This window comes from Aricia agestis, chromosome 6 (assembly GCF_905147365.1).
Source record: "Aricia agestis chromosome 6, ilAriAges1.1, whole genome shotgun sequence".
Taxonomy (NCBI): domain Eukaryota; kingdom Metazoa; phylum Arthropoda; class Insecta; order Lepidoptera; family Lycaenidae; genus Aricia; species Aricia agestis.
In genome coordinates this window covers 5,159,507-5,179,309 of record NC_056411.1, presented here as the reverse complement: position 1 = coordinate 5,179,309, position 19,803 = coordinate 5,159,507, and the positions used below count along the sequence as shown (strand labels likewise).

General features: G+C 37.1%; 2 protein-coding genes across 2 annotated transcripts in view; both read right to left on the bottom strand.

Moving 5' to 3' along the window:
- LOC121727921 (myb protein) overlaps positions 1–19,803 on the bottom strand; it is a 525,795-nt gene that overhangs the window by 235,817 nt on the left and 270,175 nt on the right. The gene's annotated exons all lie outside the window — the stretch shown is intronic.
- LOC121728085 (Down syndrome cell adhesion molecule-like protein Dscam2) overlaps positions 7,495–19,803 on the bottom strand; it is a 97,989-nt gene continuing 85,680 nt past the window's right edge. The window contains exons 31-32 of the mRNA XM_042116191.1: positions 17,926–18,003; positions 7,495–7,575 (exon numbers count right to left, since the gene is read on the bottom strand). Coding sequence (XP_041972125.1) covers positions 7,547–7,575; positions 17,926–18,003 — 107 coding nt within the window. The 3' untranslated portion in view covers positions 7,495–7,546. The remainder of the gene's footprint in view (positions 7,576–17,925; positions 18,004–19,803) is intronic.

Below are 19,803 nucleotides of genomic sequence, written 5' to 3'. Positions count from 1 at the left end.
AAACTGAATTCTGTTATACATATTCCATTTGACTATAATAGTAACAGTAAAAATATTATATACCTACTAGTATGACTCGTTGATGCCTGCAACTCCGTTCCGCAGACATTCGGTTATGTATTGGGGACCGTAGATTTTTCCGAGACATTAAAAATCATATGTCTATGTACTCAAAATATATCTTTACCAAACATCATAATTTTACTATTGCCTCCTCAACATGAGGAGGCAATAGTAAAATTAGTTGGTCAATTAATGGATGTTACCTACAACTTGAGAACCTACACCCAGTACTGAGTAATCTTAAAGGGGTTCGAACATTTTTTAACAGGGGTTATCTAGCCGCCGGCCATTTCGATTTTTTTTCAAAATTTCCGAGCACGATAAAAGTGGTATATTTGGATAGAGGACACTTATACAAACAAAAAATGTTATATAACATGGTATCGTAAAGTGTCACGTTTCCGAGATATTTGGAAGTAAAGATAGCCATTTGTGTCCTTTGGATTCATATGGCGATATTTACTTCTAAATATCTCGGAAACGTGACACTTTAGGATACCATATTACGTAACATTTTTTGTTTGTATAAGTGTACCCTATCCAAATATACCACTTTTATCGTGCTCGGAAATTTTGAAAAAAAAAATCAAGATGGCCTATGCCACAAAGGTTCGTACTCCTTTGTGCAAAAAAGTCAATGGCCATCACGCCTATGGATTACAGAGTGTGTCAAATAGCAATGTTAAATTTGAGTGATAATATCTATGATATTCTATATTATTATGTTAAAATTGTAACATCAATTCATTTTTAGCTTTAACATTAACACAAGTTATTGTGAACCCGAGCTAGCCGTTGCTACTTGCTTGCTTGAGTTTTCAGTCTACCGCCACTTTGCATTTAATTGTCACTAGATGATGCCCGCAACTCCGTTGCGCCAAAATTCGTTTATCGCGGGAGAACCGTACATTTTTCCGGGATAAAAAGTATCCTATGTCCTTTCCCGGGACTCAAAGTATCTCCATACCAAATTTCAGAAAAATCCGTTCAGCGGTTTAGGCGTGAAGTGGTAACAGACAGACAGACAGACAAACAGACAGACAAAAAAATAGACAGACAGACAGACAGACACACTTTCGCATTTATAATATTAGTATGGATAACAAATAAGCTCATTTTGCTTTACGCCACTACAAAGCAGCGCATGGGTCGGTAGAGAATGAAGCCTATTTCATAGGCTTGGTGGTGGTGAAATGCAAACAAAACAAATCCAAAAGTGGCATTTAAGTGTCTAAACACACTATGCCGAAGTTCCGCGGCGGAAATTCCGCATGATTATAAAACGCGACGGAATTTCGGAATGGTGTGTATTCGTTAATTTAAAATTCATCGCAGGCGAAATCTAACCAAACTTCCGCCGCGGAAATTCGGTATAGTGTGTTTAGACACTTATTTGATTTTTTTTTGGTTGTGGCTTGATTGAAAAGTCACCTTAACAGTGTCAACAGCAATCTCGAACGTGTGTTCCTTTTTGAAAAAGCCATCTTAAATCTGTAGAATAAAAGGTCCAACGTCCAACTTGTATAACAATGTCCAACCCCAATAAGGTATAAATATAGAAAGTTTATAGAAGGGCGGGCTCATTTGGGAATGAACTAGTTGTCGTAATTTACGGCGCCACAACTCACGGCCGACAGTTGATTTACGCGCGGACCGTAACGCTCTGAATATTCTTAATGGTCTGCTAATTACATTCATGTTTTGTTTGTATGTAATTATATTTTTGAGAGTTAACACCTCAAAAGTTATAATAAGAAGGAATAACACTTCAAGAGTGAAGGTTAGTCCACATTGCAACGTGACAGGGCGATGCGTTTTTACTTTTTAACCTATCAGCTCCCAAGTCCCAAGCGGTCGAATTCGACCGCGATTACAATAGAATAACAATAGATTTCCAAGAATCCGTGATTGATGGATTAATAAGCTTTTATTAGCTTGGGCTGTATGTATGTAACGTACCGTAATCTTTGAGCACGATTTTTACCTATCTCCAGTAGTCTAATTGATTCGAAACTTTTACGTATTAGCCAATGACAATGCAATAATTTGTCAAAATTTTTGAAAAAAAAAAGTATGTTTTATTGTTTTTTTTTTAACTATTATTAAATAAGACTTTCAAAATTAAAATAAGCAGCCCAACACCGCCGCAAACCGGCGGCAAGTCTGTTAATTCAGTCTATCTCCTAGTGTAGTAGTTGCCGGCCACCGCGGCATGTATTTTAGGACTGGATTTGTTGCATTATCAAATAACTTATCCATGAATTGATATCGGTATCTTTGGACTACTAAACTGTGACAACCTAAGCAGGGGGTAAACGTTTTTAATATTCTCTGTCACACATAAAGGTAATTATCTTTGAATAGTCATTTTGAGTAGACTTTTTAACGATCTATATATATACAGGGTGTAACCTAACCAATCCCCTGTATAGAGTTCAGCGCTGGATAAGAAAATTTTTTGTGACTTGTATGGACAAGCGCCCCAGAGTCATGAATGGGTCTATATTTTATTTTATTTATTTACTAGTAATACAAATTATATCTTATGTCTAATAATTGAGAGTGTACCATAAACCTGCAAGGTTTGTCTGGAACAGCTTAGAAAATTCACTACGCGCAACACATTATCACTAGTAAGTAGTACCTAAATAAAAAGACATATAGTAGGATATATACAATAAATATACAAACATTATAAAAAAGTTACGCTTTCAGCTCTGCTACTATCACAGGGGCCTTATACTGACCCCAAAGTATTATCACTCAGTTTAGTTACAACATGTTGTAGAAAGTAAAAGGTACTAATTAACTTTTTAATTTTTTTATTCGATTGCTTTTTTTTTTATGAAACAAGGGGGCAAACGAGCAAACGGGTCACCTGATGGAAAGCAACTTCCGTCGCCCATGGACACTCGCAGCATCAGAAGAGCTGCAGGTGCGTTGCCGGCCTTATAACAGGGAATAGGGTAGGTAATAGGGGAGGGTAGGGATGGGAAGGGAATAGGGTAGGGGATTGGGCCTCCGATAACTCACTCACTCAGCGAAACACAGCGCAAGCGCTGTTTCACGCCGGTTTTCTGTGAGAACGTGGTATTTCTCCGGTCGAGCCGGCCCATTCGTGCCGAAGCATGGCTCTCCCACGAATAAAATTGCTTCAAATACTTACCCTAAATCTACTGAGCTCTCTAACTATAAAGGTACTTTCGGCGTCCCTGAAGTTTCGTCACGGCTCACAACCACCGCGATGAGACCGCAGGGAGCCTTAAACTTAAGCCTACACCAGTTTCTGCTGAAAATAAAACCCGCATTTTATTTATCGTTTTGTTTTTTCTACGTTTATAATGTGAGCGTGTCTAAGGCGGGATGTACGGGAAGGCCAATTCATCTGCTAGGCCGTAGGACTGCGGGGCTAAAATGGTCACATTTATACGTGGGAGAGCCATGCTTCGGCACGAATGGGCCGGCTCGACCGGAGAAATACCACGTTCTCACAGAAAACCGGCGTGAAACAGCGCTTGCGCTGTGTTTCGCCGAGTGAGTGAGTTTACCGGAGGCCCAATTCCCTTCCCTATCCACCCCTATTCCCTTCCCTTCCCATCCCTACCCTCCCCTATTACCCTATTCCTTCTTAAAAGGCCGGCAACGCACCTGCAGCTCTTCTGATGCTGCGAGTGTCCATGGGCGACGGAAGTTGCTTTCCATCAGGTGACCCGTTTGCTCGTTTGCCCCCTTCTTTCATAAAAAAAAAAATCCACTCAATCAATTCAGCAAATGAATTGTCAAAACTATCAAACTGACAAATGTCAAATCAGTACAAAAATACAGAAATGAATTGCAAGCAGAGTTGCATTTTGCGATTTTAGAAAAATGAATCATATCATGATTCTTTAAAGCGACCATTTTAGCCCCGCTGATAGCAGGATGATCACCAAAGCGATTATGTATCTTTGCAACCAGTAAGCAACAGGCGTATGAAATTTGCGAGTGTCCATGAGCGACGGTAGTTGCTTTACATCAGATGATGAAAATTTCGTTTGCCCCATAATTTTTAAAACAAAAACACACAATATGAGAATGCACGAAAAGTGTCCGGTCAGGTCGACTAGCGTCCGATCTTAAGATACAGCTGATACAAGTTGATGGCTTATGACATGAAACTGCGACAAGCAACGTGTCGCAACTACACTGTAACAGCTGATTTGCATGAATTTCTGTGAGATTCCATCCCTAGCTTCGAGTTACTAACTTCAGCGGGATTGCTTAGGAATTATTCATAGAAACTATTAATGTTTTGCTGCAGCTTTATGTCATCCGCTAATAACCTTAAGAAAGTATATTGAAATTGTATAATTTTAAGTTACAGCATTGTAACCTTTTTTTTTTAATATTATTTTTTTTATCACTTTTTTTGGTAAAAAAGTGGGCCCGTGCGAGTTTCTTACGCCGGTTCTTTTCGCTGGGTTAGTCCCCGAACCGGTGGTAGGCATCATGTAGACTTTACGAGAATATTCGCAAACATTTATATTCTGAATAAAAAAAAATGAGTTTGAATTACTACAACAAAATAAATACCCTTGAGATAAATCTTGAGGGCATTTATTTTGCATCCTGAAAACCACCTAAAACATTTTTTAGGATGTAGGATACCATTACTCTCTCCTAGAAAGTAGTGTTGAGTGGCCTTCAATGCTGTTTATCTTCCCTATCAAACTTTGCAATGTTCATAGCATCTTAGCGCATCGCTTTGTCGACTTTGAGAGCGAGGCCACATTGCTCCAATATATTGCGTTGCACCGTCGCAGCGTCGATGCTACGACGTTTTACGATGTGTTGCTTCATCGGAAGTTATGTCATCGCATGGCGTACGTTACATATACTATTTCGTCGTGATGCAACCATTAATATACCTAGCGGAATTTCTGAAACAAAGGCCTGATCAAGAGAGATGTTACTATCAGTAACACTGCGTGGTACAAAGAGACGTGAGATACATGACAGCAGCAGTCTTTTTTTGACGTCCAGTCGGCACGTGCCGCACGTTGACAATTTAATCTCATAGAATTCATGTCCAATCATGCTTGTGTAAGTGTATACGTACACATATTTTTCACACAGATGAAAACCAATTTCGGTTTCGTTTGACAGCTCCAGATTGTTGCTCTATTCCGCTAGGTATATTAACTTTATGGATGCAACGGAGCACGTCGACACAACGCGCGGCATACTACCTATACATATTATTACTTCGTCGCTATCCAATGTAGCACGTCGTTGCAACGCGCGGCATACGATGCATATTATTTTATCAAGGGATAAGTAAAACATACAATCGATGAAACACTTTTATTTCACATTTAGTACATTATGTGTAACTTAATAACGTTTTGAAACTTGAGCGTCGACTAGATGGTTTACGACCCGAAGTTTTACAGTTAAATCAATTTGGCAGCGACTTTGGCATTCCTTACTCTAATAAAATCAGTCTTTTAATAAATATTCACGATGAAATGTTTTACTGAAGAAATTCTGGTAACACAATTTAATATTATGATATTGAAAATATAGCAGTTTAGAAAGAAACTTGTAAACAGTTCATTATACTATTTCAGTCAATAAGAATTAAAAATATTTTACGATACAACTACAGCTTCTCTCTAACGCAACTACTGTTTCCCAAGGTGTATGAAAAACGTGAAATATACAGAGACATTGCCCGTTTTCACCAACAACACCTAAAATTAAGCCAATATAAGGGGCACCTAACGTCAGTTTTGTTTCAATAATTTAGGGGATGAATTGACAACCCTGTAACTCTTAGGTGACGTATATCATTACATAGTATAAAACAAAGTCGCTTTGTCTGTCCACATGTCCCTTTGTTCCCTTTAATTGCGGTTTTCTTTAATATATAGAGTGATTAAAGAGGAAGGTTTGTGATAAATATGAAGATATTTAAGGGAGTTCGCTATTTTACAAGTAAAATATCAGACGGCCATTCGATAACAGATTCATTGTCAAGGCAACCGTCATCTAACGTCGTCGTCGTTGCCACATACGTCACCTAAGCTAAGTGTTACGGGGTCGTCAATTCATCCCCTAAATTATAATGGTTTAGGTGTCACTTTGTGTTGGTGAAAACAAAACTTGCGTTAGGTGCCCCTTATATTGGCTTAAGGGACACCTAAATTTTAGGTGTCGTTGGTGAAAATGGGCATAAAGAACTTAACAATGTCATAAGATTCAGTCTGCAATCTAGTATTCATATATACCTAGGTTATGGCAGTATGTTTGTCTTTAATATCAAATTGTGCTACAATTATATAGTAACCCCCTTAGTAATAAAATGGTTTACACAGCTATGCAAAATCAGCTGCCGTATTAGAAATTTCTTAAGACAGACAAAAAAAAAACACATTAAGCTGGCAGTAATTTTTTTTTACAAAATATCAATTCTTTGTAAAACAATTCATCGTTTTAAAAAATAACTATTCATTAACAAATCGCAGCCTAAAATGTAACTTTAGGTATTATACTTTAAAACAAAATTCCATCATTTCATAATAGAATCACATTTAAAACATATGACTATAAGGTGTAATTAAAAACAGTTACTGTACATTTTAAATCTAAATCTTGATATTATAGAACAACGAAGATAATTAAAACCATTTCTAGACTAAGTAAGGCTCAGTTGCTAAACGAAGTGATCAAGTAACTCTATTATAGCATTGTCTTAATTCAATGGCGATTAATCTTTAAAGTTTAACATAAATGTCTTGTGAGTTTTCCTGACGATTTACTGTAAAAATATTATTTTTTACAATAATTGTAATCGTTTTTATCTAGTACAGATTTTATATCCATACTAAATTATGTCTGTATTTGTGATAGTGTCAGCATCAGCGTTGACTAGAATTTAACACTTATTTTTAAATAATACTTTGGTCCTGCTCGATCATTGCTCATTGAACTGGCGCGAGGGAGACAGCAATACGTTGTCAAATAATAAAACGAGATAGACAATGATAATGCCACCTTCTCCGTTTAGTGACTGAGCCTATAACCTCCGAAATTTGCTGTAAAAAGTTTATAATGTCCTTTTCTCTATTCTACACTTTTCATTGATATGACATCTTTAAAATTACAAAAAATTATATTTTTATTATTTTACAATTTTGAAATGTTATTTTTACAAAATATGTCCTTGATAATCATTGTGATATTTTTACGTGTTACTTTAAAAAAATATATTCAAAATTATTCTTTAAATTAAGTATTTAATAAAACGTAATTACTTATTATAACGATGTTGTTAGTTACAATACGAAAAAAAATTGGTTTAAAAACTATAATAAAACCATGAATGCGGAAATCAGAAATATTACATAACAATACACAGGTTTTGTTCCTTTTCTTGTGGTGTGATAAAAACCACCTTTTGTAAGTCGGTTAATATACTATATTACGAAATACCTGGAACGTTTTATCTGTGGTGCGGCGTGCGGCACTGCCCTGCAAAAAAATAACAGGGTTTCACACAATATTTTACTTTATGCTATTAAAAAGTGACACAAACATTTGGAGGCTTTCGCTACAAAAAGATGTAAAATATTAACACCCTGAACGAACCTAAAATCCACAATAATAGTTTAAACTATGACAAGGATAATAAAATGTATTTTAACAGGCAAATATTATTATAAAATATTATGTTTAATGTTACAATAAAAAAAAATCTGTTCTAGTGAATTAGAAGTACAGCGACTCTTATAATATAATTATAGCTCACAATATGTGTAGAACGTAATGTAATTACGTAACACGTCTACGGCGTAGCACAACTACGGCGTAGCACAACTACGGCGTAGCACAACTACGGCGTAGTATATCTACGGCGTAGCACAATTACAGCGTAGGACAACTACGGCGTAGCATTTCTACGGCGTAGCATATCTACGGCGTAGCACAATTACAGCGTAGGACAACTACGGCGTAGCATATAATATCTACGGCGTAGCATAACTACGGTGTAGCACAACTACGGCGTAGCATTTCTACGGCGTAGCTCATTACGGCGTAGCACATTCTACGGCCTAGAATGTGCTACAACTAAACAAAATTCAGAGTACGTGATATTATTTTACAAAAGGTTCAATAATCGGAAAAGTGCGAGTCGGACTCGCTCACGAAGGGTTCCGTACTGTTATGGAGCAAAAATTTACAAAAATTGTGTTTTTGTATAATATTTTTTTTTATTCATTTATTCAAATCTTTACAAAATTTTACAAGAAAACAATATGACTGTGGTTTCCCATACAAAAACCTATAAGGTTTATCTGTTTGAGAGAGACGTTCTGTTTATATACTATTCTTAAAGCTACTAAAGTATATTATTTGTATTCCCTTAAATATTTTTTTTGTCTTAATTTTATTAATAATTATTAAAGTACACATATTAATTATACTAAAGGATTTTGTGAAAATTTCAAGTGCCTATCCGTTGCCACAATTATTGATATAGAGCAAAAAAGGCCAAAAAATCACGTTTGTTGTATGGGGGGGCTCCCATACAACAAACGTGATTTTTGGCCTTTAATATTAATTTTATTATGTTTTTCGTATTTGTTGTTATATCGGCAACAGATATACAGAGTCTGTGAAAATTTCAAAAGTCTAGCTATAGCGGTTCTTAAGTTATAACCTGGCGACAGACAGACAGACGAACAGCCATCGAAGTCTTAGTAATTGGGTCCTGATTTTACCCTTTGGGCACGGAACCCTAAAAAGTAACATTAATTTTTCTTTGATCACAGATAACTTTAATACAAAAATTACAAGGTTCTTGCGGGGTATTAATTATTATCCGTGTTCAGTCAATTATAAATCTATTTTCAAAAATATTAAGGATTCTACTTATTAAAAAGCGAAAACATTTCTCGCAATTTTCGATATTTATGTGTTAAAATAAAAACAAGCAAATCCTACTGCTTAAAAAATGCAAACAGTGGAGAGAATGTCTGTAAAATGCTGCGTTCACGTTAAAACCATAGAGTAAAATATATACAGTACAGAGTTACAACAATAGTGAGCTGTTTTTAACAACGAACTTTATTGACATACCTAAAGTTACAAGCACATATAAAATGTCGTATTTTGGTGTACACCTATGAAACGTACGCCAATCGATAGAGAAGATGTTTACAAATAATAAATACTCTTTGATAAAATGAAGTAAATTATATACTTTGAGTTATTTCAATTTGAAAATGTAAAAAAAATGACATTTTAGATAAAAAAATCTGAAATATTTGTATGGATTTATATGGATTTGTATGGATTTTATTTGACAGATTTGCAAGACGTCTCACGCAATTGAAATCTGTCAATTCAGAAAAAATTAGAAATGAATCTACGCGTCGCGTTGCGGTCTGAATCAACCCTTACAAGTCTGTCCGTCGAATTCAAATCTATTAATTCGATTTATATCTTCTTCGAATAACTAATCAGGAGACTGTACCGTGAACCATTAGTAAATATTATTATTACTAAATGCTTGTAGTAAAATCCCAAGCTTACTGTATAACTGTTCATCTGTTCTCTACTAATCTGTGTTACTGCAGACTGTTTGCAAGCGCAGTCATCGCGGAATAAATTCAACCGTACTACAGTCACGTACAGCGCTTAAACAACGAAAATAACAAAATTACTAAACTGAGATTTTTTACTTCTAGAAAAATATTCATATTACGCTGTTAACAAGTATTTTGTTTATCAGTTGTTTATTTTTTTCTCAGTTTGTGTTTTTTACATTTAGCTTTAGTGATGTAATATAATTTTTTTTTTTATGAAATAAGGGGGCAAACGAGCAAATAGATTCTTATCAATTCGTTTTAAATTTAGAACGAAACCAAACCGAATAAAAAACTTTCGTCTACCCATTCTAGTCTCGCGGGAAAGATTTACGGACTCTTTCAGACGAACAAAACAGGTCAATATTGTTAGTTGTGTTGTTCTTAATAAACAAAACTTTATCAGATCACAGTAACAAGGTTTGTCAATATTACACACCTGTGATTTATCGGCGAGGATACAATTAATACAAGAGAAACAGGTGACTTGTGAGGAAAAGGATAAACCTTCAAAATGTTGTTATTACATAATGCCTATTAGCTATGTCCACATTGTGCACTTTCATCTTCAATTTTCGTCATCAACTTTCATATTGGCGCATTAAATAATTGAATGCGTCAACTCGGCCGTAGCTAGGGGGGCACTGTGGGGCAATGCCCTACCTTAAAATCATAATGCCCTACCTTAAAAATACCAAAACCGAAGAAAATCTATCAATTATGATTTTTTTTTTACTTCCGCCCTACCTGTAACCAATGCTGCCCTACCTCAAATCTGACTCTAGCTACAGCCCTGCACGCAGCGTCAAGGAACGCAACGCCAACATTGTCATTTTTGAAGTTTTGGATACGATCAGAGGGCATGCGTCGCGGGCATGCCTCACGTTCGCTGTTGAATGCGCTATAACGCATGCCCTTGACGAACAGAAAAAGGCACAGTGTGGACAAAGCTAGTGATATCTATATTTCAAAAGTATGAAGTAAAATAGATTCATAATGGCTTGAGTTATTTAAAACTGTGAGATTTAATTGTTATTTTTGCAATAATAATGGCGCTATTGTTTAAATTTTTTTATTACTATAAAAATATATTATTATAATATGATTGTATCTGTAACTACTACCTTACCATTACAATATTAATAAGTTTTTTTAAGATCTCAAACATAAATCCTGCTACCATCATACAGAAAATTTGGTCTACTCGTATTTATAATCGTGATCGCCGAACTTATAAAATAAAGACGGCAAACGGGCAAACCGAGTGAAGTTATAATTTCTATATAATAATTTGCTTCCATAGAAATTATTGTAATAACTACGGGACATTATAACTAGAATTGATATCTTTAGTATATTGTTGATTCCTAGGTGGACGCGGATCTACATAATTTGGTCGCGGTATATCAAACCTATTCAATTCAGACCGCAAAACCACGCGTAGATGCATTTCTAAGTTTGTACGGATTTGACAGATTTGCAAGACGTCTCACGCAATGGAAATCTGCCAATTCAGTACAAATTTAGAAATGCAGCTATGCGTCGCATTGTGGTCTGAATTGATATAACCCGACCAAATGATGTAGGGCCGTCAACTGCATATGAATCAATTTCTTCGATGGTATAATAAAATTTAATTCAAAAAGGCTGTCTAGTCATAAACCTCGGTGCGGACTTCGACCTCGTGCTGTGCTATCGCAGCAAAATTTTATTATACTCATATATTTTGCGAGCGTTAGACATAAATTGACCAAATTTTATTGCATCCCGATGAGTGCTTGGCAGTGCATAAAATATTTACTCTTATAAAATATATTTTCCGAAAGGGGTTTCGCGGATGGTGATTTTTAAAATGATGTAAGTAAATATCTTTGAATATTATTATAAATTTAGGGCAGTGTTACCCGTTATTGGAAAAAGTCTTTTCTTGAGCAGTAAATAAAGGTAAAATCACTATACTAAAAAAATACCAAGAACCGCTTCGCTTTAAAGTGTGACCTGACCAGTGACCACTGACCACACACTATTATTTTCACAGACATAGATCAAGATAGATACCGCATGTCGCTCCATTTGTATGAAAACGTGCGTGCCACTTTTTTCCTACCTACTGTGACGTACCGATGATAAGAAACGTGTCCATTATCTAGGCTAACGTTTCTATTTGAATTTCTACAGCTCAATACGGCACTTTTAGGCATTTTTAAAATTCCGATTGACGTCTAATTCCGATAGCAGACTAAAGAACAGACTTTCAAAAGACGAGCATTGCTCGTCGTTTGGGAACGCGATATGGCACGTGAAGTACATACACATACGGTATCTATCTTGATCTATATCTGTGATTATTTTCATTACACGCAGATTGTAATTTTTATTTTAACACACAAATTATAATTTAATTAAGGGTATTTAAGCTCACAAGTTTAATTTGTAGACTAAACCCAACAAATATTGTATTGTAGTATCAGTTGACATAAAAAATATGAATCGTATTCAATATACGTTCATTTGACTATTTACTCATTCTAAATTCAATAGAAAATCGCAAGTCATAACGGAGTAGAATCAAGGACTTGTATAGAAGATTTATCGTTAGTAATATTGCATATTCCTATGACGGATTGCGCACAATTTATAGTAATCGAATTCTGCGATACAAGATTTACGATATGCTGTGAAAGCTTTGAAGAAAATCTTTTGCATGTTATACTAGTTTTTTTTATTGGATGTATTACTTTTCATTTTGATCTACATAGGCAAAGGTTACGGGCGATAAATATACCTATAATGTAGAGAAACGAGAAAAAAAGCGACATAAACTTTACATTTTTACTATTGGTCGCTTAAAATAAATTTTAAGATAGCTTGCTAAAACTAGAAGAAAGCGGAGTATTCAATTTTGAAGTTTCTTTGGCTCACCAAAGAGGCTTAATAGCGAAACTTGGATCACGGAAGACGCTATTGGTAGAATAGTTATCAGACGAGTTGTTATTGGTAGATCGCGATCAGATAGTGACACGTGTTGTTGCTATTGTCCATTATTTGATTATCAAAGACATGCACATGATTTTTTTAAAATGAAATAAGGGGGGAAACGAGCAAACGTCACCCACCTGACGTCAGTCACCTGATGGAAAGCAACTTCCGTCGCCCATGGACACTCGCAGCATCAGAAGAACTGCAAGTGCGCTGCCGGCCTTTTAAGAGGGAATAGGGTAATAGGGGAGGGTAGGAAAGGGCAAGGAATAGGGGAAGGTAGGTAAGGGAATAGGGTAGGGGATTGGGCCTCCGTTGAACTCACTCACTCGGCGAAACACAGCGCAAGCGCTGTTTCACGCCGGTTTTCTGTGAGAACGTGGTATTTCTCCGGTCGAGCCGGCCCATTCGCGCCGAAGCATGGCTCTCCCACGTATATAATATGGAACACATGCACCCTTCTCCAGGTATTCCAAGAGATCTTAAAGTTGTTTGTTCATTGTTCGAATATTTTGACTGATTCATCAGTTTTTGCCAATATCACGTATTGTACAATTTTATCGACCGTCTGGGGTTATAATAGTAAACGCGCCCGCCTTACAATCTTATTAAAAAAAAAATTGTTCAGTAACATTGTTCAATGATATTGCACAATAAAATTGATCATCTTACACAAATACATAATATCGATGGCCCCAACGAATAAACGTGCAATCGAAAAAGGACAACTTTTCAGGAAGACAAAAAAACGTTTGGAACCACATACATAACTTTGACTACATAATAAATAGACAAATATAATGTATAATCAAATTAAAAGTAAAAAAAAATGTCTTTCAGCTCATATATTTATTAAAAATCTAATATTAACGGTTTACTACATATTTAAGAAAAACTATATTAAATTATTATTCTCGTGAATAATGTGTGACTTGTTAACACTATTGTATCAATGCACGTTTGTTCGTGTCATAAATGAAGTTATAACAAGTGCAGTGAAATGTTGCATGGTTATTCCACGTATATTTTTTTCCTCCTGAGCCATGCTCTGGTCATTTACACGCTTATTCTTGTATATTTTGTTGCTTTTACATGTTTGTAAAGATAAAAGCCCGTATATTAGTGTAAAGAAGTTGATTCATTATTTATGTAATACAACCTTATTAGTGTTTGGTATAAAATGTAAATCTATGGTAATATTTTAAAGTAGAAGAGGTTGTTTGTTTGAACGTGCCAATCTCAGGAACTACTGATCCGATTTGAAAAATTATTTCGTTATTAAATGGTTCTTTATCGAGGAAGGCTATAAACTATAAATTATCACTCTAAGACGAATAGAAGCGAAGAAACATAGGAAAATGTAGAAAAACCGGGAAAATTATTTGAGGGCGCTTATCACGTGAACTACTGGATGAATGTTTAAGTTATTCGGCACAGGTGTAGAATAGACCATGATGTGAAAGAACATAGGCAATGTTTTTGCGGGAAAATGTACGGTTTCCGTAAAATTTCTCATTTATGCGGGTGAGGCTGCGTGGAACGTCTAGTTAGTTAATATTTTCTTGTTGACGGTTCAGTAAATAATATTGCTGACCTATTGTTGTTGTTGATAAATATTGACCTACCTCGCGTCTATGCGTAAACACATACATATAAAATGGAGTAAAACCTTGCCTATAGATCCTTCAAGAGAGAGATCAATAGGGCACAGAAACAGCACGTCAATAGTATTGGTAAGAGACTCGAATGCCTTCCTTTGGGAACCCGTGAATTCTGGTCTCTGGCCTAAGCTATTGAAGGGAATTTTTCAAAGCCATCATACCATCCCTACAAGTAGGAAATGGATCGTTGGCCAACGACGCAAAATACAAAGACGATCTTCTGGGTAAGCTCCTTGCGTCAAACTCGATCCTTGATGACCTTGGGATAAAAACCGCTGACCATACCACGATGCAGTGGTGTCATGTCGGATATTAGGTAACATCAGCGCTTAGTGTGAATAGCCCTGCGTGCTCTTGATATCCAAGTCGAGTGGGCCTCACGAAATCCCTCCTATTGTGTTGAAAAAGTGTGCTCCAGAGTAGGTTCCGATCTTAACGCGTCGTTTTTCGTTCTCCTACTCTTCTGTCATTGTCCCGGCTTCTTAGAAGACAGCCTTAGTGTACTCGATCCCCAAAAAAAGGTGACCACTCAAATCTTTCCAACTACAGACCAATTGCTAAAACCTCCGTCATCTCGAAGATAATGAAATTCATTATCAGCTCTTTCGATACTAGGGCAGCCAGACGTTACAAAGCGACAAACACGACAAACAGTACGGGTCGCTTGGCTGGTTATCTCTTAGCGTACCAAACTCATCGTTGGGCTCAGGTGATTGTGTGGAGAGGAGAGGCATTGGCTGTTAGTTTGGACATTGCGATCAAAGCTTCCCTCATAATATGGGCTTCCTGAGAATTAATGCAAATAGGTCACAAGTTTTTTTGGCAGATCAATGACATGTTACATTCCAATGGCATTTACGCGGATTTATTGTTTACGCGGATGATAGTACAGGCGATGCCCTATCTACCGGCTTCCACCATATTTCTCGGCTCGTCGAGATTCGAAACGAACTTATGTCTAAAATAGAGAATTCACAGGAGAATGTCTCTGAATGGGGTAGACGATACTTTTCTGATTCTGTTCTTAACAGGACGAGACAGTATTTCAGTCTGGACCAATGCCAGCAACTCTACAAGGTGTAGGTTCGGCCTCATATGGAATACTGTTCTCATATCTGGGCAGGGACCCCAAAATACCAACAAATCCCTTTGGATCGTATCCAACGAAGGGCCGTTCGAATTGTTGACTGCCATAATGTTTCAAACAGGCTGGACCCTGGAATTATGCTGAGATGTAAATAGCTTCACTCTGCATCCTCAATCGGTTGCATCACGGGGAGTACTCTGTGGAATTGTTCGGAATTATACCTCCTGCAACTTTTCCCCATCGCTCCACGTTAAAAATATACCACCCTCATAACCTTGATGAGTAGCAGTCTTCCACCGTGCTTTTTTCGCGTAATTTTCTGCGACGCACTGTAAAATTTGGAATAATAATAATAATACTCCCCACACCGGTTTCGGTGACGGTGGCCAGTTTCATTGAAGCGGCCTGTCACGCAGGAGTAGTTTTATAGTGCCCAAGTGTGTGCGCAGTACACAAGAGCACTCTCTATTCCTTTACTCTCTATTCCTTTACCCAGTGGGACGGAAGACCGACACGACTGCCGAGAGATCAGGCGCAGGACCGACTTTTTATATGCCCATCCGACGCATGGGTCATCTTACTTGTCAGACAATCAGGTGATCAGCCTGCATTGTCCTAACCAAACTTGGAAATAACATGTTTCCAACGCGGGATTCGAACCCACGACCTCCGGAGTCGAGAGCGACGCTCTAACCACTAGACCACGGAGGCGTTTTGAAATTTGGAATGAACTGTCACCAGCAGCATTTCCGGACCTATATGACCTGCAAACCTTCACGAAGAGAGCGTATTCCCTTTTAAAAAGACCGGCAACTCACCAGCAGCTCTTGTGATAAACTTTACAATAGCTTTTCGAATAACCTTTACAAAAGCAGAAAAGACCAGAGAAGTTAGTAAAAGATAGAATAGAATAGCTGTGATTATTATATTTAAAGTTTCGCCATCTTCAATGAGGCATTAGTGATAGAAGTCGCTTGCATTTTTACACGAATAATCGTGCAAGAGTGAAAAGATAGACACTAGCGCCAGATTGTTTTAACACGTTTATTCTGGTGAACTGAAATAAACAAATAATCTGCAATAAGCGCATATTTTATTATTAATGTATAATATGTTTGTAATTTTTCCGTACAATAAAGGTTTACATTGCTATAAAATCGTTATTTTAAGTCAAAAAAATTCCAAAAAATTTACATAGGTGTATGCAAACGAAAAATCAAAAAAAAAATTTTTTGGGTAAGAGCTCTTGCACGTTTATTCGTTGGGGCCATCGATATATAGTCCGTCAAGAAAGTGAAGAAATTAAAAAGTAGCAACATCGTAGTGTCATGCCTTTTTTCTTAGATTGATTTGAAAAGGATGACAATACGATGTTGACACTTTTTAATTTCTTCACTTTCTTGAGAGACTATATTTGTGTAAACTTACTGAATTAACCACTACGAGTATTTTACACAAAATATAGTAAAATATTTTGTACCATCTCTTTTTCAGCATAAGCTTGCGATAACCATAGTTTACACATGCTATATTAACAACGCCAACTTTAGAGCCATTACCTATTGGCAGGCCTCCAGCTGGGTCAAAGCAATGAAATCGTAAATTTGATCGGCGATACAGAATTTGAATCGCTTACTTGGCAATATTTGTACCGGCATTTTGTTCGGCACGATTTGTAATGCGCCATTTTGACGGTTCGGTGCAATTCAACAAAGAATTGTATAATGTTTTCCCGATATTGTTTTTACTTTTAAAGTTTACTGCAAAAAGGAAAATGCTTGACAAAAATAATCATGACTATATTTTTATACAGGACTAGACGACGCCCGCAACTCCGTTGCGCCAAAACTCGTTTATCGCGCGGGAACCGTACATTTTTCCGGGATATAAAGTATCCTATGTCCTTTACCGGGACGCAGCGTATCTCCATGCCATATTTCAACAAAATCGGTCCAGCGGTTTGGGCGTGAAGAGGTAACAGACCGACAGACAGATAGACACACTTTTGCATTTATAAAATTAGTATGGATATTTAGATCAACTTTGGTCAGTCAATTTCTTCACCTAGCTTTTAGCGATGACCAAAAGAATCGGCACATTCATATTACTTTTTTTTTTTTTTTTTTTTTATGAAATAAGGGGGCAAACGAGCAAACGGGTCACCTGATGGAAAGCAACTTCCGTTGCCCATGGACACTCGCAGCATCAGAAGAGCTGCAAGTGCGTTGCCGGCCTTTTAAGAGGGAATAGGGTAATAGGGGAGGGTAGGGAAGGGAAGGGAAGGGAATAGTTGAGGGTAGGGAAGGGAATAGGGTAGGGGTTAGGGGATTGGGCCTCCGGTTAACTCACTCACTCGGCGTGAAACAGCGCAAGCGCTGTTTCACGCCGGTTTTCTGTGAGAACGTGGTATTTCTCCCGTCGAGCCGGCCCATTCGTGCCGAAGCATGGCTCTCCCACGTATAACTTTGCCACTTTGCTCATTTTACATTGGTTCTTTTATACTTACTTCTCGGTACGGCTGTGACGGTCGCCTTCGACGTGCTATCGCTGTCGTCCGATTCTGATCGCGTCTGGAAACTCGTTTCTGCACAAAATCATTTTTCATTAACACTTGTATAAAAATATTTTAAAAAAATACTACAGTTATAACAGCTGTAACTTTGCACTTTACAGTCCCATGAAGCATGATTTTAAGGAACTTTAGGCCATGTGATTTTGCAAGAAGAATTCTTGCACCTTTTATACTTTGGACTCAAGTATAAAAATCAATTCAGCGGTTTGAGCGCGAGAGGCAACAGACAGCCCTTAGCATTTTTTCATTATTTCGTACGGCGCAAGTCTACAAAAAATCTCACAAGTTAGTCTCTTTAATATTTCTAAACACCTAAACTCGATCAATTCCTAATTCCAAAGTTATAAAGCAAAACTTTTTAACACAGTACAGCGATCAATCAAGGTACTTTCTGGAGCAGATAAGGCGCGAAAACTCGGCGAAAAGCTCCACTAAATGCGAGAACAAAGTCATTAATTTTATTAAAGTAGATCGAGATTGATGGAGGAGCAGGGGGGAGGATATTAAAAGTGCGACACAACAAAAATAGAGACTATTAATTTAACTTAGCACCTTTTTGGGTGACTTTATAGCTTCCGGGATTATGTTGTTGCTTAACGAGTAATGTGGCAAGTCATGTTTTTCGTTGATTAAATATATATTTTTTTGATGTTGATTAAATATGTTCAGGCTTATAGTATTTTACTAGTTGTTGCCCGCGACTTCGTCCGCGTCAGCAAAATGTGATAACAAAGATAATAAAAAAGAGAAAAAAATCCCCTTTTTAAGGTTAATTTATAAAAAAGTGAAATAATATATCCTCGTCCTTTTCGGAAGTCGGTTATAAAGAAGCCTAAGTTATTCCTTACTACATCAGCTATGGGCCCAAAATAGTCCCGTCAAAATCGCTCCAGCCATTTCAGAGATTAGCCGGAAAAAACAGACAGACAGACATAGGGACAAAAATTGTAAAAAATGTTGTTTTGGTGTTTGTACCCTTTCCTATACATTCATATGCATTTAGTAAAAAACGTTTCTTTCATTATTACAGACAGTCCAATTTTATTTATATGTATGTATGTATAGATAATATACCAGATGATGCCCGCGGGCGCAATTCCGTTGCGCCAAAATTCATTTATCTCGAAGGAACCGTACATAATTCCGGGATAAAAGTATCCTATGTTCTTACCCGGGACTCAAAGTATCTCCATACCAAATTTCAGCAAAATCGGTTCTGCGGTTTGGACGTGAAAAAGTAACAGACAGACAGACACAATTTCGCATTAATTATAATATTAGTATATAATATACTACAACCTCTTCAGACTGGTGTCGTATACTACGGTGATCTCGTGGACAGCGCTAGGAACTTCCGTGCCTTCAAGCGTTTTTGTCACAATTACTATTGGCAACAGTCTTACACAATAAATTAATTTAGCTCTAGCGTAGTAGTCACTATTATTGTTAACGTTTATTCCCATGGTGCTTCTCCCCTTCAGTTCTTTGACTTTCGGTCACTGCAACTTTGTGCTGTCTCCCGCTTTATATTGGGGAGAGAATCTGGAATTCTTCCTACTCCTCCTATTTTCTTATTATTAATTTCGTTGCGGGTCCCAAGACAGCTTTAGCATGTCCCTCGGGCTCCCTGAGATCATATCAAAGGGTTTTCGTGGTTGGATGCCGCTGTCGATCCTGGCGACACAGGAGATACAGTGGTGGGAATGTGTGGTGGGCCAAAGCCCGTTAAAAAAAAACCTCTTCAGACCTACAAGGATATTGTGGCACTATTAGGTAATGATAGTTGCCACACATCTACGCTATCCTCTCAAT